The sequence below is a fragment of the Camelina sativa genome, chromosome 8 (assembly GCF_000633955.1).
Source record: "Camelina sativa cultivar DH55 chromosome 8, Cs, whole genome shotgun sequence".
Lineage (NCBI taxonomy): Eukaryota > Viridiplantae > Streptophyta > Magnoliopsida > Brassicales > Brassicaceae > Camelina > Camelina sativa.
This window is the reverse complement of record NC_025692.1, coordinates 24287861-24309569: the sequence shown is the minus strand read 5'-3', so window position 1 is coordinate 24309569 and position 21709 is coordinate 24287861. Positions and strand designations below refer to the sequence as shown.

Genomic DNA, 21709 nt, shown 5'->3' with positions numbered 1-21709 from the left:
TACCTTTTCTTCTGTAGGGTTTAAGGTTTTCAAAAAAGATGGAAGCTTTCGGTGGGTTTCACAAGGAAGATGATGAGCAGATGGATTTGCCTCCTGGTTTCAGGTTTCATCCAACAGACGAAGAACTCATAACCCACTATCTACACAACAAGGTTCTTGACATGGCTTTCTCGGCTAAAGCTATTGGTGAGGTGGATTTGAACAAAGCTGAGCCTTGGGAGTTGCCTTGTACGTTCAAACAAAACCAAATTTTATAGCATAACACAAACAAGTTTATTTCATCGTTGTTCTTGAATTCTACTGAGTTTGGACTTGTTTTTTTTTCTTGTAGATAAAGCAAAAATGGGTGAGAAAGAATGGTATTTTTTCTGTGTGAGGGATAGAAAGTATCCGACTGGTTTGAGGACTAACCGAGCAACCCAAGCCGGTTATTGGAAAGCGACAGGGAAGGATAAGGAGATTTACCGAGGCAAATCGCTTGTTGGTATGAAGAAAACACTTGTTTTCTATAGAGGAAGAGCTCCTAAAGGCCTCAAAACAAATTGGGTGATGCATGAGTATCGGCTAGATGGGAAACNTTTTTAAAGAGCAGAAAAAAGGTTTCTCTCTTTTTAAAAAGGGGAAAGTGCAAAACAACCTAGCCAAGTTGCGTTACACACTACGTATCTTTTCTCCTCTCACAAAATATGAACAATATACTTTTATATATATAAAAAAAAATTATATAATGTAAAAACGATCATTTTCATCAAAAAAAAATTCCACCTTTCTAGTTTCATTTTGGTTCCGTTCCTTAATAGTTCCTCTGCGTCTCCTTAATCTCTATCTCCCTAACTTCTCTTTCACCTTTACTCTCTTTCTCTCTCTCTCTCTACCATATATCTATATATATTCTCTGAACCCATCTCCTGAAAACATTCAAGATCAAATCTTTCTCGATCTATTCAAAGAAAACCGTTTGAGAAAACGATCAAATTAAGGTTTGATTTTGTTTCGGGATCAGTTTTTTTTTTTTTTTCTACCTTTTCTTCTGTAGGGTTTAAGGTTTTCAAAAAAGATGGAAGCTTTCGGTGGGTTTCACAAGGAAGATGATGAGCAGATGGATTTGCCTCCTGGTTTCAGGTTTCATCCAACAGACGAAGAACTCATAACCCACTATCTACACAACAAGGTTCTTGACATGGCTTTCTCGGCTAAAGCTATTGGTGAGGTGGATTTGAACAAAGCTGAGCCTTGGGAGTTGCCTTGTACGTTCAAACAAAACCAAATTTTATAGCATAACACAAACAAGTTTATTTCATCGTTGTTCTTGAATTCTACTGAGTTTGGACTTGTTTTTTTTTCTTGCAGATAAAGCAAAAATGGGTGAGAAAGAATGGTATTTTTTCTGTGTGAGGGATAGAAAGTATCCGACTGGTTTGAGGACTAACCGAGCAACCCAAGCCGGTTATTGGAAAGCGACAGGGAAGGATAAGGAGATTTACCGAGGCAAATCGCTTGTTGGTATGAAGAAAACACTTGTTTTCTATAGAGGAAGAGCTCCTAAAGGCCTCAAAACAAATTGGGTGATGCATGAGTATCGGCTAGATGGGAAACTCTCTGCTCATAACTTGCCTAAAACCGCTAAGGTAATAATGAAATCCAAGCTTTGCTCTGTTTCTTGCTCTGTTTTAAAACTCTGTCTTATACTCTGTTTTTGCTCTGTTTTTGTTGGTTTGGTTCCATTTGGCAGAATGAATGGGTGATATGCAGGGTCTTTCATAAAACTGCTGGAGGCAAGAAGATCCCTATTTCGACTTTGATCCGAATCGGTTCTTATGGAACCGGGTCCAGCTTACCACCTTTGACCGATTCTTCAACATACAATGACAAAACCAAGACCGAGCCAGTTTACGTGCCCTGCTTCTCCAACCAAGCTGAAACCAGAGGAACCACATTACTCAATTGTTTCAGCAACTCTTCCCTCAGCTCCTCGATCCAACCAGAGTTTCTACAGATGATTCCACTTTACCAACCTCATCAATCTCTCAACGTTTCGGAGAACCTACAGAGTTCCAATCCGGTTCTTACGCAAGAACAGTCAGTTTTACAAGCAATGATCGAGAATAACAAAAGGCAGAGCTTCAAAACATTGAACATTAATTCGCAGGAAACTGGGGCTTCTAATACCGATCAATCATCGGTTTTTGAATTTGGGAGGAAACGATTTGATCATCAAGAAGTTCCATCTTCCTCTGCCGGTCCACTTGATCTTGAACCTTTCTGGAACTACTGAAGCCTAAAAAAGAATCCATTAAGTTAGGTCACAAGTACAAAAACCTTTGCAAAGTTTTATCATTTTTGGCGTGGTGTGCTAAGTTTGTATAGATTTATATATCACTACTTCCACTATTGATGCTTTAGATTATATGTTCAAGCAAAAGTTAATATTAGAAGAATGAGGATAAAAAGAAGCAATTAATCGAATTTATTAAGCAATTGTGTGGTGGATTATTTTTGTGAAAACCATACTTGCGAATTAGTTGCGGGTGATTTGAATACACATGTTCTACATATTTCACATTTTCTCAAACCATTTATGACAATAGAGTCGGGAGATTTTAGGAAAAATAACCCCCTGGTGGTCGTCTCTCGTTACAGTATTTTCTAACGATATAAGTGCATAAACGAACATCTACTTGAATGTCAAAAGAAAAAAAATATCTACTAAAAGTGGATTGCCGTAAGACCAAGAAATCAATATTTCAGTTATGAATATATATGAAATAAATACAACCAACAATAAAACTTTTATTAGTTTAGAAATTTTTTTAGTAGGTGTAATATTATCATGTATTGAACTTTTAATTAAAATTTGGTCTTTTATAGAGTTTTTGATTTGGAAATAATTACATGTTTTTTTTATAAAAAAAAAATTACATGTTGTATTGAACAAATGATCAGTTAAGAACTTAATCAATTTTCTTATAACAATATTCTAACATGCAATACTTTTTTCCTTAACACAAAAAAAAAAAAAAAAAATCTTTATTCCGTTATAAAGTTGTTACGAATGATGTATGAAATTATACTTTAGTTTTGGGCACCATTTTTGTATAAGATATTTAATTTATAAATGATGTATAAGATATACGAGAAGTTTAAAATTACAATATGAGAGAAAGACGACCCCCACAATCTTTAACCAGAAGGGAAAATTTGACTTCTGCGTATTTTTAATTTCTTATTCTAAGAAACTTACAATATGAGTGAAGACTTCAAAACTTTTAACCAAAAAACAAAAAAGACTTCTGCAGCTTTTATTCGTTATCCAAATTATATTTTACAGGATAATTTAGTTTTTGAAGAGAAATTTGTAGTTATACCCAAACTGACTAGCTAGGACACGTGTAATATACTGTCAATGGCTTACGAAAAATTTTTTTTTTTAAAAAATATATAATTAGTAAAATATCAAAACATAAAAAAAATAGCTTTATTACTGATTATAATAAACATCCCCATTGGTCAATGTAGAATTATTAAAAGAAGAAGACGTTAAAATAAAGTATGCCCGTATTGAAAGTTTTGGATAATAACAAAGTAAAAGTTGATAACTTTAGTTACCTTTTACAAATAGATTCCCAAACGCCAAAGAAACTCGAATTAAATTTTGTATTTTGCTAATTTCGGATTAGTATAAAATTCAGATGAATTAGAAATCTCACCTCAGTAATTACGGATTTCACATGGATACGTATTCCCACGTGTCGTATTCGTTTTTTTTGGTAAAGCCCACGTGTCTTATTCGTTGTAAATTAGTCGCCACTTTAGTTCTTACCGGTTTGTTTAGTTTCCACATTAAAAAAGACAATTACTTGTCCATCATCTCTTTTTAAATACGAGATGCATCAAAGTATGGGCATTTTCAAAACTGATATTTCTGCTAATTTGGTTACTGTGTAAAGTATTCATTAATTAGAAGTATATTTTAAATAGTCTTGATTTCGTTGTAAGGCTGAGGCACATATAGTTTAATTCTAAGTATCAGAATTTTCATAAATTTCCCCTAAAACTAGCAGATAACCCGCAAGGCCGTAAACGAATGTATAAAATGTATACCACACGCACGTGACTTGATTTTTAGATACTAAAATGGGCCGATGATAATCACTGGAAGGGAGTCTGGCTTAGGCCCATAAATATATAGGCCTATTTGATCTAATGGTCTCAATATGGTAAAGCTTTTTTTGGAGATTCTTCGTTGTTTCTTTTGTTGTTGATTTTTTTGTGCGTCAGACAAGTCGCTTAATTTAATAATCTCACACATATGGGTGCGATTAGCAAAACATTTAAATAAGTTTACCTTTAATTTTCTATCATCACCCAATCAACTTTTATATAATTAATAAAGCATAGATGACAGCATTTAGAAGACATGTGTGTGTCATTAGTCATTATATTTAATTAGTCACCATATTATATAATTACAAGAAAGAAAAAATGGTGAAAGACTGAAGATTGACATCAGTCATCAGAGAATGATGTTGATATATAAAATTGGCATTAAAGACACTTAAATTGTGAAAATTCTAAAAATAAATTATTGTTAAAATTACGGAGTAGTAAACAGTAAACATTCTTTCTTTTTCGGGGTTTAAAACTTAAAATATACATGCGAGTTTTGGTCTCACGAATGTAATGGCATCGATAACAGTAAAATAAATTATTATGTCACATGTTAGTCAATTGTTTAAAACAACAAAACCATTAAAAAAAACTGAATTATTGTTCTACTTTAACAAAAAGCAGTATTAATTATTTAAATTAGCAGAAACCCCGTAGCCATCACACCGACATTGTGTAACGTTTGTTAGGGCATCTCATCAGTAATACTGAGTGAATGTCTCTTTATTTAAAAAAAAAAATGAAAAATTGAGAAAAATAAGAAAGAGGGTGTGATAGTATCTCTGCACACACCCACTAAGACACTATAAAATCTTTATTTGCCAGATGTTTACTTGTTAATGGTTAACATTATTAAAGAAATCAATTATATTAAAATATGAATATTATTAAAATTTGACACCCATTTAAAAGACATTACCGATGGTAATGCTCTTAACAGCCAAAACCTAAAATTTTAAAGTTAAGAGAGAATTGGGTCCACGATAGAGGGAATCATATAAATACATATTGTCTACACTATTATTCTAATAAATGGAATTACTGTCGACCGATCGCTGCATACGAATTCTGTTTCATAAAAGAAGTTATGCAATCGAATAGTATAACTATAATCCAATTATTGGAATTTTTTGTAATAATGAGAGCTAGGAAGATAACGGTACTAAATTATAAGTCACCGAAGGTGCGACGAGACAAATGCTGCTTATTACAATCCAAACGTTGTTTCGTTTTTTTTGAAGTCCTAAGGGCTAAGGTACGGTCACGGTGTGTGTCGTATCGAAGTTCATACATATTCTTGAAATCGATCACGCTTATTAGGATAAGAAGGGAATCTACCACTACATTACATTTATTTAAAATATATCCAAATAAAACCATTCTCAAGCTGTACGAAATAAATCGTTCTCAAACGTAAACAAAATTTGTTAGTGAACTAATATTTTTTAACATTATGATCATATGATTTTGATGTAGCGATCATTTTGAAACTTAAGAAAAACTGGAGAACTGTGAAGATTTTGATGATGATGTGCATTCAAAATTTCATTGATGAGTCTGTTCAGTCGTACGATAACAATTATATATATGTAATTAATAACTAAACAATTCTCGAAACATGTATACAGTTTTAACACTGAAGAAAGAAAAGCTTAAAACCTTTTTTTTTTTAAACAATAATTCTAACCAAAATAGGAAATCTTTATAAACTAAACGATAATCACAAGTAAATATTTAACATAAAGTATTCATAAGAAATAAACACTTTGATGATATAAGGAGTCAACTTACTTAAAGTTAATTTTACCCAGCACTAGCTACTACCTTTCTTCATTGTCTTTTTTCAAATCAGAATGCTATATGGGATATTTGATGTTGGAAAAAACTTAGAGAAAGCATATCATAACATGCCGTGTTAGAGCATTTAGGTTTCCATGATACGTGGATTAAATGGGGTTTGGAATATGTTTCGTCGGTAAGTTATGCCTTTCTGGTCAATGAGGCTCCTTTGGGTAAGGTTATACCCTTCCGTGGCTTGAGGCAAGGAGATCCCCTCTCTCCTTACCTGTTTATACTCTGTATTGAGGTGTTGTCAGGGTTGTGTCAAAATGCACAAAGAACAGGCTCTCTCCCGGGTGTAAGAGTAGCAAGGAAGAACCATTTGATTAATCACCTTCTCTTTGCCGATGATACAATGTTTTTCAGTAAAACAAGCCCAAGCAGTTGCGCTACTCTCATGCTTATTTTAAAGCGTTATGAGGAAGCTTCTGAACAGTGTATAAATGTGGAGAAATTTGGGATTACATTCTCTTCTAAAACACCCCTGGAAGTGAAAGTGAGAGTGAAGCAAGCTTTGGGGATCACCAATGAAGGAGGTGTAGGGAAATATCTCGGGCTCCCTGAGCATTTTGGGAAAAGGAAGAAAGATATTTTCACGGCACTAGTGGATAAAGTAAGACAAAGAGTTATGTCCTTATCCAACTGGTTTCTCACTAGTGCAGGGAAGTTGATCCTGCTGAAGATGGTTCTTTCATCTATGCCGTCCTACGCCATGTCTTGTTTCAAGCTCCCATTGTCTTTATGTAAAAGACTTCAATCGGTTCTGACTAGATTTTGGTGGGATGATAAACCAGGGCAGAAGAAAATTTGCTGGGTGGGATGGGATACGCTTACCGGTGCAAAAGAGGAAGGGGGATTGGGGTTTAGGGACATTTTAAATTTTAATGATGCCCTAATCGCCAAGATAGGATGGAAGTTGTTGTTCCAACCGGAATGCTTGCTAGCTCAAGTTTTATTGGGCAAATATTGTCATCAGTCCTCCTTTATGGAAGCGAAAGCACCATCCAACGCCTCCCATGGGTGGAGGGGCATTTTGGAGACTAGGGATATCCTCAGGAAAGGACTTGGCTGGATTGTCGGGAATGGTGAAGACATCAAAGTTTGGAGTGCTCCGTGGTTGTCTAGGTCGCAAGTCACAAACTTTGATCCCAATGGGACCACCTACAAAGGAGAAAGCGCATTGGAAAGTAAAGGAGCTCTTGTACCCAAATTCTACCAAGTGGAATGTGGAGGTTATTCGTCAAGTGATACCTCATCATGAGGAGGAGATACTCAGTCTGATATTGAGTGATTCCCCAAAACCGGATAAGCTTCGGTGGCTTCCGGAGAGATCAAGGAACTATACTACGAAATCTGGTTATAACTTGTGCAAGTGTTCAGTTGTTCCGGGAGCTTCAGGTAGTTTCAACTGGAGCAAGAATGTGTGGAAGGTTACCACTTCTCCAAAGCTTAGGATGTTTTTATGGAAAGTTGTACGTAATGTCATCCCAGTGGGCATGCTGTTGGTAAGTAGAGGAATAGGTGATGCTGGAAGCTGTAAGAGATGTGGTGGGAACAAAGAAGCTCTGCATGTCCTAGGCTCCTGCCTGTTTGCGAAGAGGGTTTGGCAACTAGCTCCTTTGGTTTCTCTGCCTAGATTGGATAACCTGAGTACTGTTAAGGAATTGTTGGTGTCAGTAGGGCAATCGCTCACCCTCCCACCAGTGGGATTGAGTATTGCCCCGCTGTACCCCTGGATCATGTGGTACCTATGGAAATCGCGTAACTTATTGATTTTTGAAAACAAAATCTGGTCGGAAATTAAGGTGGTCCAAAAAGCGATTCTGGAAGCTAGGAGCTGGCAACAGGCTGCACTGATCCAACCGAAGAAGCAAACAAAGCGGAAGCTGGTCGAAGCTGTCTCTATCCACCCGGAGGCTTGCGTCTGCTTCTCTGATGCAGCGTGGAATGCTACGACAAAGGTTTGTGGGTTGGGCTGGACCATCAATAATTTCACTTCTGGATTGATTCAACAAGGAAGTACTTCTCAACCCTTTGTGTCCTCTTCCCTCGTAGCAGAGGCTTTAGCTCTAAAAACAGTTATCATGGCGGCTTTAGCTATGGGTGTTGTAAGGTTGGTTTGCAACTCGGATTGTCAGGACCTAATTGGTCTTATCAATTCCGGTGGCCAAACTACTGAACTCGATGGGATTTTGGATAATATTCAATTTCTCTCCCTTAAATTTATGTCTATTTTCTATTGTTATGTACCTCGTTCGGAGAACTCAGAGGCAGATGCTAGCCTACTGTCTTGTAATGCCTCCTCCCTAGTTTGGAGGTTGAGCGTTTCTAATTTATAAATGGTTTCCAAAAAAAAAAACATCATCAATAAACTGAAGAGATCATAGTCCTTCGAAATGTGGAAGTGGAATTGGATTTTTCTTAACTACTATACCATAAGTCGATAAGGTACTAGAAGATAATGTTGACTTAAAACATATAATTTATTTGAAATTAGCAATATACGAGAGTTAGAGAACCACATAATTAATGACATAAACTTCTCTTATGAGAGTGTCAATGAACATGTCATTGTTGTCGCTCTCCGTTGGCTCCTCTTTCACTTTATCTTTCTAATTTCCTATATACGTTTTTTCTGTTTCTCCACAAAAAATTGCTACTGCTTTTGTTCTAGGCGTCTATTATTCTAAGGTCCACTATCACATCCTTAAATATTTCTTTGTCAACATGTCCACTATCATTCATCCCTTCATCCTATCAGTCTTTTGTTATTCCAGATTTTTTTTTTTTTTTTNTTTTTTTTTTTTTTTTTTTTTTTTTGCAATCTTATGTATTTATCTGAATATAATCCTAACGTCAATGAACTCTTGGTACCTAGCTCCAAATAAAAGAAGACGTTTCCTCTAACGTCATCTACTAAAATTCATCTCTTGTTTGGGCAGAGACCAATTAATGGTTTTCTATAGTTTTCTTTTTAACTAATTCCGATTCATGCAGCAATTAAAGCCATGCAAAATGATACAATGCAAGTCTTACGAAAAAGATCTTATGAGACTATGCAGAGCCGTGCCTACATGGTCAAAAAAGAAACACTCGCCTACGGCCTTTAATTTTGTAGAAAGTTTAAGAAGCCATATTTTTGTTAATAGTTTTTGTTCATGCATGTATCAAAGTAAGGTTATGGAAATTTATACTAGTGATAAGGGAATATAGTGAATATAGAGCAATACTACAATATATAGAATCTATAATTACAACGACAAGTTAGGATCTCTGCATATTAATATTTTCTTATATTAATTAGATATCACATTTTTATACCACAGTTTATTTAAAATTCGTATAATCACCAAACTATTTTTTGTTGTTGATAGTAACACAATACTATGAAAGATTATTTTAATTTATACCTTTGGTTTATGAAGTATTAAAAATGTTATATTTTTATAAATTATTTTAAAGATGAAACAATTTTTTTTTGTTTTTGCCTACGGCCTCTAAATCTCTGGGCACGACTCTGAGACTATCTATGCATGCATGATAATTTGTCTGTGTGGCTCTCGTATTCTAAACTAACATATGCTAAGGCAAATTGGGCGGCCCCTCATCTGTCCATTTTGTTCACGTTTTATTTGTCCCAATCATGCCACAGTATTTTCAAGTTGCAGTTGATGACGAAAATGACAACCTAATATTAAGCAACAAACTTAATTACTATTTCTTCTTTTGTCAAAGACATTGTTATAATTTGCGATAAGAAATATTCCCTTCATTTTGATAATAGAATATGTCGTCTTGATATAACTTATGTAATTTTATTAATTATATCATATTTATTCTAGATTATCTAATATTAATTTTTAAATAGAATAAAGTAAATATTTTTCATACAAACAGTTATATATACTTATATATATACCCAAACGAAACTTTTAATTCAAAATAAAGTATCGTAATTTTTTTTTCCAAATACGAATGTTAATATTTGAGAATGATTGATTACTGGAAGTTGCAAAAGTTGAAAAATAGAAATTCAAAAAAAAAAGAAAAATTAATATGATGATAAAAAGGGAAACGATTGTGTATGTCCAACAGAAAAACAAGAGGAAAACGATTGTGTGAGTGGGTGATTCCAATCAAACCACTTTTTTTTTTTTTGTTGAAATTATGTGAATTTCGTTAAACCCAAAGTTTGTTGAAGTTGTAATGCCGTATTACATGGTTCGTTCTTTGCTCAAAAAAATAAAAACAAGGAAGGAGACACCGAAAAAAAGATATACACCCAAGCCTTAGTTATATTTCAACCATACTAGTAAGAGGTTTTTGAAGTTCCTTTTGCTCTGCTTTGCCATAATGGCATCCCGGATTTGACGGTCCAGGGTCTTAAAGGTGGTAATAGCATCCGTAGTAGCATTGTTGTGGTACTCCGCTCATGCCAAATTGCATAGAGGGTAGCTTGTGCAGTGATTCTGCAAAGAGGGAGGAGTGTAACCCCGTCTTTCATATCCAACCATTCAGAGAGAGCTTCCCATGTGTGAAACGTGAAAGGCCTGTATCCAAGACGTCTTGTGACTTCCGACCAAAGGGTCTCAGCATAGCGGCACCGTAGGAACAGATGCTCACGCGTTTCCTGTTCCAAACCGCATATACAACAGCAAGGATCAATTTGCATACCCCAACTTACCAGTCTTTCTCTCAGTGGAAGTCTGTTGAGATGCATGAGCCAAAATAGGAAAGCATGGCGAGGAATTGCACCCTTGAACCAAACTTGGTTGGTCCAGTGTGGAGGAGTTGCTCGCGGTCTGATGGCATCCCAGGTTTTAGCAGAGGAGAAAATTTCAAGATCTTCTGAACCTATCCGCCATGAATAGGAATCTGGTGTCACTGATAAGGAGGGGGGGTTAACGGATGTAAGATGGACGTGGAGGGCCTCCGCTTGTGAGGATCTTGCTGGTCGGAGAGACCAACCCCCGAGTGTACAAGCTTGAGCTACTTTTCCCTGCAATGGGATGCCTGTTTGAGCTGGACCGGTGTGTTCCATGAACTCTATTAGGGGGCCAAAAGGTGTCCATCTATCAAACCAGAAACTGCATTGTTGACCATTACCCAGATGGGCATAGAGGAAATTTCCAGCAATGTGACGCAATCTGAGCATGGATATTAGGGTGGCAGACGATTGCTTTTTAACATCCAAGCTCCAAAAGCAACGATCCTTGATTTTGTTGTTCCGCATCCACAAGGCCCACAGTGAGTCACTGGTACCAAAAAGTCTCCATATTAGTTTAAGCATCAATGTTCTGTTCCACTCAGATAGGCATCTGAATCCCAATCCTCCTTCGTTTTTTGGGAGACATAAGTGTCTCCATGCCACTTTTACTGAACCTTTCCGACCCCCATTGCCATTCCAGAGGAAGTTAATACATAGGCTTTCGATTTCCTTAATGCATCCCTTTGGCAAAACAAATGCCGCCATCCAGAAGTTTATGGTGCCATAGATTACCGAAGAAATGAGTTGTTGACGACCTGCGTAAGATAGTGTCCGAGATGTCCAAGAGGATAGCCGCTTTGTTAAGCTCTCGATAAGGGGTCGATACTCAGCTAGCCTTAGCTTCCTGTGCATGAGGGGAAACCCGAGGTATCGAATTGGGAGTGAACCAGTGTTGAAGCCAAGAGATGCCATCTGTGAGGTTTCAACTTGGTTCACCCCTGCTATGAAGAGGTCCGTTTTGCTCAAATTCATTGTGAGGCCAGATATTCTTGAAAATTCTTTGAAAACCGCTGCAATGTGAGTTATGGAGCCCACTTTTGCATCAAAGAACACCATTATGTCGTCCGCAAAGGCTAGGTGAGTGATTTGCGGGTCCATAGCAAGAGGGTGAGCGCCAATCAGTTTTGAGTTGTACTGCTTAGATAGGAGCTGTGATAGTCCTTCCATTGCCAAGACAAACAGATAGATCGAGAGGGGGTCCCCTTGGCGGAGGCCCTTTGCTCCACGGAAATATCCGCATAATTCTCCGTTTACACATGCAGAGAAACTGGTTGTGGAGATGCATTGGTCGATAAGCTTAATGAAATGAGCAGGGAAATCCAAAGCCTTGAGGGTGTTTAGTATATATCCCCAGTGAACCGAGTCAAAAGCCTTCGTCAAGTCCACTTTAAGCATTCCTCTGGAGGAGATATTCTTCTGGTTAAATCCTTGCACTAACTCAGTTGCAAGCAACACATTCTCCACCAAAAGTCTACCCGGTATGAACGCAGATTGAGAGTTGGAGATCAAATCAGGGAGTACCTTCTTAAGCTTATTAGCAAGTAGCTTGGAGACGACTTTGTATAAGGTGTTGCAGCAGGATATGGGTCTAAATTGGGTCACTCGCTGTGCATTTGGGATCTTTGGGATCAAAGTCAGAATGGTGGCATTCCACTAGGTGAGGAGCTTACCAGAATGGAAAAATTCCAGGACTGCATCTATTACTGATTGGCCGACAGTTTCCCAGTGGGCTGTGAAAAATTCAACGCAATAGTCATCGGGACCCGGGGCTTTGTTTTGTGACAACGAGAATACAACATTTCTTATCTCCTCCGGCATTACTGGTGAGTTCAGAGTCCGAGAAGCTGCCTCAGAGCATCGTTGAGGAAGTAGCTCAGCTAATTCTGGAACCGATGCTGTGGTGAGTTGGAGCTGCTCTCCAAGTAGATTTTGATAGAATTCTAGCACAAGGTTTTGGATACCTTGGCTAGAGTCCACCACCTGGTCATTGTTATCAAGAAGGAAGATGATCTCGTTAAATCCTTGCCTGGTAATAATGGACTGGTGGAAAAATCTTGAGTTCTTATCCCCCTCTTCAAGCCAGCAAATACGAGACTTTTGTCTTAGATAGGATTCCTCAGCTCTAGCTAAGAAACAGCATTCCTGATGCGCTAGTTTCTCCTGCATATCTAGCTGCGGAGTGGGTGCTTTAAGGAAATCCTGCTGACATCGAAGGAGTTCATCATAGGCCAGTTGTACTCGCTTTTCAATACCTGAGTAGTTTCCTTTGTTGAACTCACGAATCACTCCTTTCGGGGCTTTTAGTTTCTTTGCTATTTTGAACATCTTGGTTCCATCAAAGTTGAGGCCGTCCCACCAGAGCTTTACAAGGGGAGCAAAATCTGGGTGGTTGTTCAACATCACCAGAAATTTAAAAGGTTTCTTCCTCTTTGGCACTTGATTATCCAGGAACAGACAACAGGGACTGTGATCCGAGAAGGCAGGTTCTCCAAAAACTGCTAGGGAAGAGGGGAAAGCTGAGATCCATTCCGCGTTTACAACAATTCTGTCAAGTGTCTTTGCAACGTGACCAGATGTGTGTTTGTTTGTCCAAGTGAAGGTGTTGCCACAATAGGGAAGATCAGTTAGAGAGGCTGAAGTGAGGCATTGTGTGAGGTCGCGCATTCCCGAAGTCATCACATTTGCATCTTGGTCAGAGTGTTCGTGAGGCAGAAGCGTTTGGTTGAAATCGCCTAGAACAGTCCAGGGCAAACTTGTGAGTGTCGAGTCTACGGCTAAATCCACAATCTCAGCCCAAAGATCTTTCCTTGCAAAATTACTCGTAGAGGAGGCGTAGACCACATAGATAACAAGCTGTTGATGGACAAAAGGCAGCTTGACACGACATGTGATCATCTGCAGGGATTTACTGATAATAGTTACCTGAACAGAGGGATGCCAAATGATCCAGATCTTTCCTAGATCTGAAAACTCATAGTTATTAACAAAAGACCATCCCGGAAAAGTTCGAGAGGCTATATTATCCGCTTTTAAGGGATTGACATGGGTCTCAATAATCCCACCAAAAACTGGTTGATTTTGCTTCAACAATTTCCTAATACTTCGCCGCTTTACAGGGTCATTAAACCCCCTTACATTCCAACAAAAAATATCCATAAAATGATATGGGGTTTAGAGGTTTAAGGGGCCTCTTACCCGGTCCTTACGCCACTTTTGTCTCAGCATTCTCTTGGAGACAACCTTTAAGAAGCGATCTTCTTCTTCTTCCGGATTGGCATCTTCTTCCGAGAGATTGGCTGAACTTGTTTCTGACTCATCATCGCCTGTTGCATTTTCTTGGGGTGATAGATGGGAAAATAGATTGTCTCTCAAGTCAATACACAGCTTACCATCGTCAAGAACCAGAACACGAGGAGGTGAAGCTGATTTAGGTGAATTTGAATTCTTTTCTGTCCTTGAAGAAGCCACAAGCTTTGCACTCTTCCCAACTGACCACACGGGTGGGACTGTTTCCGCTGGTACTGGTTTTAGCGGGACAACCGGGTGGATTACATTTTGAACAGGTGGGAGCTTGGAGCCCGATTGGTCACCCAAATTCAGGTTTGGTGGTAACCCTATGATGGGCAGTTGGCTTGCTATAGGGTGTTTTCCTAGTGTCTTCTCCTTTTTTGCTCTTGGGCATTCTGCAGTAGGGTGTTTCACAGAGCCAAATGTAGAACACTTGGGCGGCGCTTTGGAGCAACGGGATATTGTATGTCCCACTTTCTTACAATGACTACAAAGGGAAGGAAGCCATGGACTCGAGACCTGAATACGCTTTACTTTTCCGGATTCAAAGCGGGCATTCACAGCTTCTGGCAGCGGTTTCCTCGGATCAATGACCGTGTATACCTTTGCTACCTCCATGTTGATCAGATTTTTGGTGTGTGGGTGAAAACAGACCGAGTGTCCAACCAGACCCGATATGTGTTCAAGTCCTTCGCGATTGAAAAATTGCAAGGGGACTCCCACAAATTCAAGCCACACTAGGACCATAGATAGTTCCGGTTTTGAGGGTGTGATCTCCGGAGACCACTTGGCTACAAACATCGACTGTCCATCTATTTGCCAGAGACACTGGCTAAGAATTCTGCGTCGAGCATTTGGGCAGGGTACTCGAAAAATAAAAGAGTTTCCCTCCATTTTGGAGAGCGAGATGTCCTTACGTTGGGGACTCCATATACCGTTCACAATTGCCTGTACCGCTCCTCTAGATGGAGGTTCCTCGTAGAATTGACCAAGGACGAAGCTGTCCCAGGCTTTTCTATTTCTTTCAATCACCGAGTTTGGTATCGTTACACAAGCTTCACCCGAATCAAGAGTGAAGGGAGTACCTTTCTTTGATAGCTTTATCGAGCTACCGTTAACAAGATTTTTCCATGGGGAGTCAGATGACAGCACCTGATTCACCGGAGAGGCTAGATTGGAAATAGTAATTGCCGGTTTTGCCTCAATTGTGTTCATCGCAGTTTGAGGGTTCCCGGAATTGACTTTCTCACTGGTGACAGCTGATACCGGATGTCGAGGGACTGCGGTTGTTGGAGTAGTGAAATTAGGATTTCCAGATTTTGACTCCGCCGCCACATGAGAGGATGGATCGGTTGAAACGGAAGCCCCTAAATTAGCCAAGACCTTGGAGGGTTCAGGTAACTGTTCAGATCTAGGAGATCCGAGGGACCCATTTGTTGAGAGAGGAGATACAAGCGATATGGACTTCAAGACAGGAACAGGGGACTTCAAAACAGAAACAGAGGAAAGAGCGGTCCCAAATGGAGAACCACGAAGAGATGTTTTTTTGGGTTTCTTTTTAGTTATGATGACCGATAGGAGCCGACGCCGAGATCAGCGAAGATGGAGGGTGAAGGAATGGGGTCGCGTCTTTAATCGCCTTTTTCACAAGTTTTCAATCGCCTAGTTTTTTCAGTTCCCACCTCAATAAAATAATCAAACCACCTTTCCTTTAGCTATCTATGGTCCAAGTCCCAAAAATAAAAGCACCCATTTAATAAGCTTGCATTTCACCAGTAAAATTAATCTGCATGAGTTATAATTTACATTGTTCCATTCGTGGCATGCTACGTGTAGCAAGATGTACAATTTTTTCATCCTATAGTTGGTAACTCTCTCCACCAAATATTAAATGATATGTATGGTATGTCCACCACACTAGTAAGAAAAGAATGTGTTTTGAATCTAGTACCATATTATGATCACCATTTATATAATTTCTATTTGCTACTGGGTAATGGGTTGATAAAGAAATGCTTTTATTTCCTTAAGAAACATAAAAAACATAGAACTTTTCAACTAAAATAACTATATAAATAATATCAAAATATCCCTTATTTTTGCCAAAGGTTGGTTAACGTGGTGTATGTCTAATCAGTCTTAACAGGAAGGATGAGACTGTGGTAAGATAAATCGTGTATGTGATCTTTCTGTTTAGTGATTTGATTTAACAGAAATATGCATCATTAACCTGTAGTCCTGTACCATACAATGATGATACAAATAGTTTTTCTTTTGTTTGTTTGTTAAACAAGAAGTTCCATGTCTAAGTATGTAGTTTCTTGACACTCAAGAACAGCCGTTAGCTAAGAAAAAACCGAGTCATTTTTTTTTCCGTAGTAATAACCTATATGGTACTTAACCCACACTCACTTGATGATTAACATACAAGATTATACTCTAATCTGACATGGATCTACTCCGGTTATATAACAGTGAAACTTTTGTTGATTTTGTGTCTTGATTATAGATTTTTCCAACAAATATATGTGTGTATTAGTAGTGTATATATGTGTATATATATATATATATATATCACCAATTCATTGTAGTTACGTCTCAGGTTTCTTATTAATCAAGCATATACCCACTTAATGTAGCTAGCTATATCTGTGGTGTTAATGTGATGTTCGAGTTAGCCCTGCAAATCCCGAAGAGGCGTAACTAATAGATTTTTCAAATGCGAGAAATGATAGAGAGGGGCAAGTGAGATGCATGTGAGCTGAAAAGAAACGAACACTAATATTTAAACAAAACGACTTTATTTTAATTTTTATTATAACCTTAATTAATAATTAAATATATAGTTAAGCAAAATGACTTTATTTGAATTTTAAATAATTAATTAAATAGTGTAAGAGCGATGCTGAAAAACAGCACGTGATGATTAATCTGAATTTATAACAAATGTCATATAGTAATTAATAACTATAGAAAAAGACTACGCGGTTGCACTAATAAAAATGTACATCATGATGATAACAAAAAATAATAATAGTACTAATTAAAAAAAATTTCTATAATGAAAAAGATAGTTAAAAACACGTTTAGGCGGTCTTATTCTTATCGCTTAACTTTTGCGAGATGCGTGATGTTTAATTTCTATTCTTTATTGCTATACAAATTTAATAAATACTGCATTAATTAAACATGCTGACTAGTGACTACTGATATCTTTAATTGTGAGATATACCAATTGAACGTGTATATGAAGTTAAATTAAATTAGATAATCCGCTAAATATTACCTCAAAAAAAATTCCATATATACCCTTTTTCCTTTTTGATAAATAATATGAATTTGGTTTCCAGAAAGAACATTTCTTGTTTTGTTTTTTAACTTATACTTTCAACAGACACAGACNAAAAAAAAAAAAAAAAAAAGAAATAGCCTAAGATGAAACAGCTGGTCTTGAAAGTTTTTGGCATCTCTGATATTGCTAAAATGAAACAGTTGGTCACATCAAATGCCTAGATATAACAATCAGAATAAAATGCCTGAAGCAGTCTTGAGAAGTTTCTGGCATCTCTGATATACATCTATATATCAATATATCTGTTTGAAAGTTGCAGAAGAGGAGGATGAGTTATGTAGCCTATTGTTTCTACTCTCTTTCTTCCCAAAGCATGTACCCTTTTTGTTACTTGATAAGTAACGTATGACATTGTTAGTTCCTTAAATAAAATATTTTGTTGATCAAAATTAAATCTAGAATGATATACAATGCTATTCTTGATATTTCTATTTTAGTCAGCACGGTATTTGAGATTTTAATTAATATTCGCAGAAAACATTCCTCAAGTCTCTCTTTCCTGTCATTTGAAAAGTTCCAGTACCACCGAAAAAGGAATGGTCACTACTCAATACTCAACACACTCCTGATTGCTGATGAGTTGATATTTTTTATTATTGTTTAACTTTATTCACGGTGCTTTTACCACTTTATTGACACGAGTACCGTAGAGATTATATATATATGTATATGCTCGTGTCCATATATATGTATGATTGGAGTAAGTAGCTTGCAATGTCTTATAACTTTGATGTATCCTCCCCTTCTTCAAATGATCTATTATAAATATATCTTGAAGATGAAAATGCTCTTCCACAGTTTCTCAGTCAGTTTCATATTCAGATGCATCAGAGTTCTCATAAACAGATCTATCAGTCTTTTGGATTAAAATTCGACGACATTACTGGGGTTTTGTTTTTGTTTCTTTCCTTATTTTCTTGTTTCTTCATCTTTAATTAGGTTGTATGTAAAATCAATATCATAAAAGAAAGAAAAAAAATGTCAAGAAAGCCATGTTGTGTGGGAGAAGGGCTGAAGAAAGGAGCATGGACCGCCGAAGAAGACAAGAAACTCATCTCTTACATTCATGAGCACGGTGAAGGAGGCTGGCGTGATATTCCCCAAAAAGCTGGTACATTTGTACTTAATTATACTCCTATGTTTATATACTTTTTAATATACGAACCTTAATTTTTTTTAGTTTTTGGTTTGGTGAAGGCTGGTGTTTTGCATTTCCTATGCATTTCCAATTAGTTGATATCAATACGTCATATGAACGAATACTTGAAACCTAATTAATATGAAAATCAAGTAATATCAAATTCAATAAAAATGATTATAATCAATATAACTAATTATAGAATCTTATTAATTAATTAGTAGATAATCATTTTTTATGAATTTTTTTTGTTTTGTAGATGTATATATTGTCTAACAGTTGGTTTTATAATCATGACAATGGTGGTTAATTAGGACTCAAACGATGTGGAAAGAGTTGTAGACTGCGATGGGCTAACTATTTGAAACCTGATATCAAGAGAGGAGAGTTTAGCTACGAGGAGGAACAGATTATCATCATGCTTCACGCTTCTCGCGGCAACAAGTAATTAAAAATGCTTCTAGCTTGTCAAAATCCACACAAATAAGTGTAATTTAGCACATATATTAAAGTTTGGATATAATTTTTACTCTTCTTAATAGGTGGTCGGTCATAGCAAGACATTTACCCAAAAGAACGGACAACGAGATCAAGAACTATTGGAACACGCATCTTAAAAAACGTCTGGTCGATCAGGGAATCGATCCCGTCACCCACAAGCCACTTGCCTCTAACCCTAATCCAGGCACGCCCAAGACTTCTGATCCCAACGATGATGAACAATCGCAATCAGGTTCGATGTCTCCAAAGTCTCTTCCTCCTTCTTCAAACTCCTACAATCTACAAGAGACAAGCAGCAGTGATGAGACACCGAGACACGGTGCTTCCTTGACCTCCAAGAAACACTTGTTTAAGAGGTATTCTACATCAAAAGTGTTAAACAAAGTTGCAGCTAGGGCTGCTTCCATTGGAAATATTTTATCAGCCTCCATGGAAGGAACCTTGATCAGCTCTACATCCTTGTCTCCTCCATGTCTCAATGATGACTTTTCCGATACTAGTCAACTTCAGATGGACGAGTATGATCCATTCTCTCAGCCATCCGAACACATAATTCCCGATGATATCAGCATGAACACGGAACTCAACAATTCCGCATACGATTTCTCGCAGTTTATTGAGCAGTTCGGTAACAACGAAGGCGACAACATTCAAGATCTGCTTATGTCTGATGTCTCATCACCAAGCGTTGATGAATGCGATATTATGCAAAACATAACCGATTGGTCAAATTATCTTGTTGAAGATTCCGATTTTAATCATGAAACGAACCAAGATTGCGACGACAGGAACTTCATATAATCCATTGATTGCTTACCGGAACAGAGTTCACCAGTACTTTGATGGTTCTCGTAGATATTTGTCAAGTTATTGTCAGGTTCACAGTAGAAGTTGCTATATTCAATAAAAGATTCTCGCATCTGAGAAACTTGTGATCCCGTGGATCATTTAGTATTTGATTTTCGGGAGACGCGAGTTTTTTTTTTTTAATATACATATAGTAACTTTTTCTTTTTTCTTTTAATCTTTGTGGACCTCCTTATGAAATTAAATATTGAATAAATTTATATTTTTATTTTTCTGTTATAACTTACAATGATTCAATATATATGTTTTTTTTTTTCGTTTGAAGATATCATTTTATAACATAAAATCTAAAATTAATATATATTTGGCATAAACCTATGCATGGTGTAATATTGTAGTCAACTATGGTGAACGCCAATAAGATTGGTCAGTTTTCTATCACATCGAATTCAAAATGTCAAAACTGTCCAACTTCATTTTTTTCTTCCAAAGTTCTAAATATATTAGACAAAAAATGAAAAGTTATAAATTATACTATCAAACTTTCAAAAATTGACGAATAGCACAAAAAATACCCCGTAAGAAAATCTTTAGTTTGCGTGAGCCATGTAACCATGTTACTAAAAGCATTTGGAAATATGTAACACAATTTGTGATGAAAGTCCGAAGAAAATAAACCCCTATGGAGAAAGTCGATGAAAAAAAAAAAAAAAATTAATTGTTATGACAAAGTACTTCGAAGTACTAAGCATTAATGATTAATCAACACATAAATGAGATATATAAAAAGAAAAGAATATAATACTAATATAGTGGCGTAGAAGAACAAACTTTTATAACATTTTAACTTATCTCTTAAACTAATTGCAGCAAAAGTTAAGGATTTAAGTAAAATAGAAATTTTCTAGTGAATGTATTTTGTAAGGCGATACCATTTTAGTGATATGTCTCGCAGTATATCATTTTACACTGCTGTTTTATTCGTTCAAAAGTAATATGTATGTATCTATCAAATGCTACTGTACAACTTCTCGGAAGACCAAAAGCTATATAAAGTATTTTTTTCTCTTTCTGGTAATATATATTCACATACCGCACCATCATTTCTTTTACATAGAAGTTTCGAATATACCAAAAATAAACAAAAAACAAACGAGAAATAACGTTGTTGACAAAAAAAAGGCAAGAAATAACGTTGTTCCTAACATGTGTAGTATAATATATTGTCCAAAAATAGTTAATTATATATATATATATGCACATATATATACTCAAATGCTAGGAGAGTAGGAGCAATAAGTGAGCAAATAATTGGATTGTGACCATCCGACAGATTTTGTGTGCCAAAGAAAAACAAATTTGATAAACATTCAACGATATCATGCAGTACTATGTTATAAGCTATTTTTTTTATATATGTGTGGCTGCTCGTGAACGATATTTCCCCATTTTTTATCCGAGTGTGTACTTAATTTATGTCTATAAAATTCCTTAATCTTTAACGTCCAAGTTGTCTAGACCGCAGCTCAACCTAATGGTCCTAATCTAGATTACATGCAGCAACCAACTTTTCACGTATAGTAGAAGAAATTAATGCATTGCCACTTTACTACTTTATAAGATAGAGAAGTAACAAATTCTTTGATTCAAATTGATGGAGTTCCAAGGAAGCTGATGAGAAGCGGTGAGAAGGCTTAGGATGAATTTTCAAAGATTATAAAAAATTTCATAGTGATATATTTCTAATTAATATAAACCTGCTACCAATTCGGAGCCTAATATAAAGATATTCTCACACATGAGCCACTTTTTACAAAATCAATCTGTTTTTTTTTTTTTTTTTTTTTTT

General features: G+C 36.6%; 4 protein-coding genes across 4 annotated transcripts; all 4 read left to right on the top strand.

Moving 5' to 3' along the window:
* Nucleotides 1-585, top strand: LOC104709890 (NAC domain-containing protein 79-like). Its single transcript, XM_010426432.1, has 2 exons — nucleotides 1-228; nucleotides 332-585. Exons 1-2 carry the CDS (start codon nucleotides 39-41, stop codon nucleotides 583-585), a joined length of 444 nt encoding a protein of 147 aa, XP_010424734.1. The 5' UTR covers nucleotides 1-38.
* On the top strand, nucleotides 786-2474 carry LOC104708327 (NAC domain-containing protein 79). The gene is made up of 3 exons (XM_010424877.2): nucleotides 786-1247; nucleotides 1351-1628; nucleotides 1733-2474. The coding sequence occupies exons 1-3, from the start codon at nucleotides 1058-1060 to the stop codon at nucleotides 2273-2275; spliced, it is 1011 nt and encodes a 336-aa protein (XP_010423179.1). The 5' UTR covers nucleotides 786-1057; the 3' UTR covers nucleotides 2276-2474.
* Nucleotides 6118-8345, top strand: LOC104709889. The gene is made up of 3 exons (XM_010426431.1): nucleotides 6118-6142; nucleotides 6264-6867; nucleotides 6983-8345. The coding sequence occupies exons 1-3, from the start codon at nucleotides 6118-6120 to the stop codon at nucleotides 8343-8345; spliced, it is 1992 nt and encodes a 663-aa protein (XP_010424733.1).
* Nucleotides 18125-20077, top strand: LOC104708326 (transcription factor MYB29-like). Its single transcript, XM_010424875.1, has 3 exons — nucleotides 18125-18525; nucleotides 18867-18996; nucleotides 19095-20077. Exons 1-3 carry the CDS (start codon nucleotides 18393-18395, stop codon nucleotides 19852-19854), a joined length of 1023 nt encoding a protein of 340 aa, XP_010423177.1. The 5' UTR covers nucleotides 18125-18392; the 3' UTR covers nucleotides 19855-20077.

What these genes read in the sequence shown, in the direction of transcription:
- LOC104708327 (XM_010424877.2), top strand. Translation starts at nt 1,058, where the DNA reads ATGGAAGCTTTCGGTGGGTTTCACAAGGAAGATGATGAGCAGATGGAT. An exon ending in TGAGCCTTGGGAGTTGCCTT is followed by an intron (nt 1,248 to 1,350) that starts GTACGTTCAAAC and finishes TTTTTCTTGCAG; the next exon opens with ATAAAGCAAAAATGGGTGAG. An exon ending in ACTTGCCTAAAACCGCTAAG is followed by an intron (nt 1,629 to 1,732) that starts GTAATAATGAAA and finishes TCCATTTGGCAG; the next exon opens with AATGAATGGGTGATATGCAG.
- LOC104709889 (XM_010426431.1), top strand. Translation starts at nt 6,118, where the DNA reads ATGGGGTTTGGAATATGTTTCGTCG. An exon ending in GTTTGGAATATGTTTCGTCG is followed by an intron (nt 6,143 to 6,263) that starts GTAAGTTATGCC and finishes AGGTGTTGTCAG; the next exon opens with GGTTGTGTCAAAATGCACAA. An exon ending in AAAGAGGAAGGGGGATTGGG is followed by an intron (nt 6,868 to 6,982) that starts GTTTAGGGACAT and finishes TATTGTCATCAG; the next exon opens with TCCTCCTTTATGGAAGCGAA.
- LOC104708326 (XM_010424875.1), top strand. Translation starts at nt 18,393, where the DNA reads ATGTCAAGAAAGCCATGTTGTGTGGGAGAAGGGCTGAAGAAAGGAGCA. An exon ending in TGATATTCCCCAAAAAGCTG is followed by an intron (nt 18,526 to 18,866) that starts GTACATTTGTAC and finishes GTGGTTAATTAG; the next exon opens with GACTCAAACGATGTGGAAAG. An exon ending in CACGCTTCTCGCGGCAACAA is followed by an intron (nt 18,997 to 19,094) that starts GTAATTAAAAAT and finishes TCTTCTTAATAG; the next exon opens with GTGGTCGGTCATAGCAAGAC.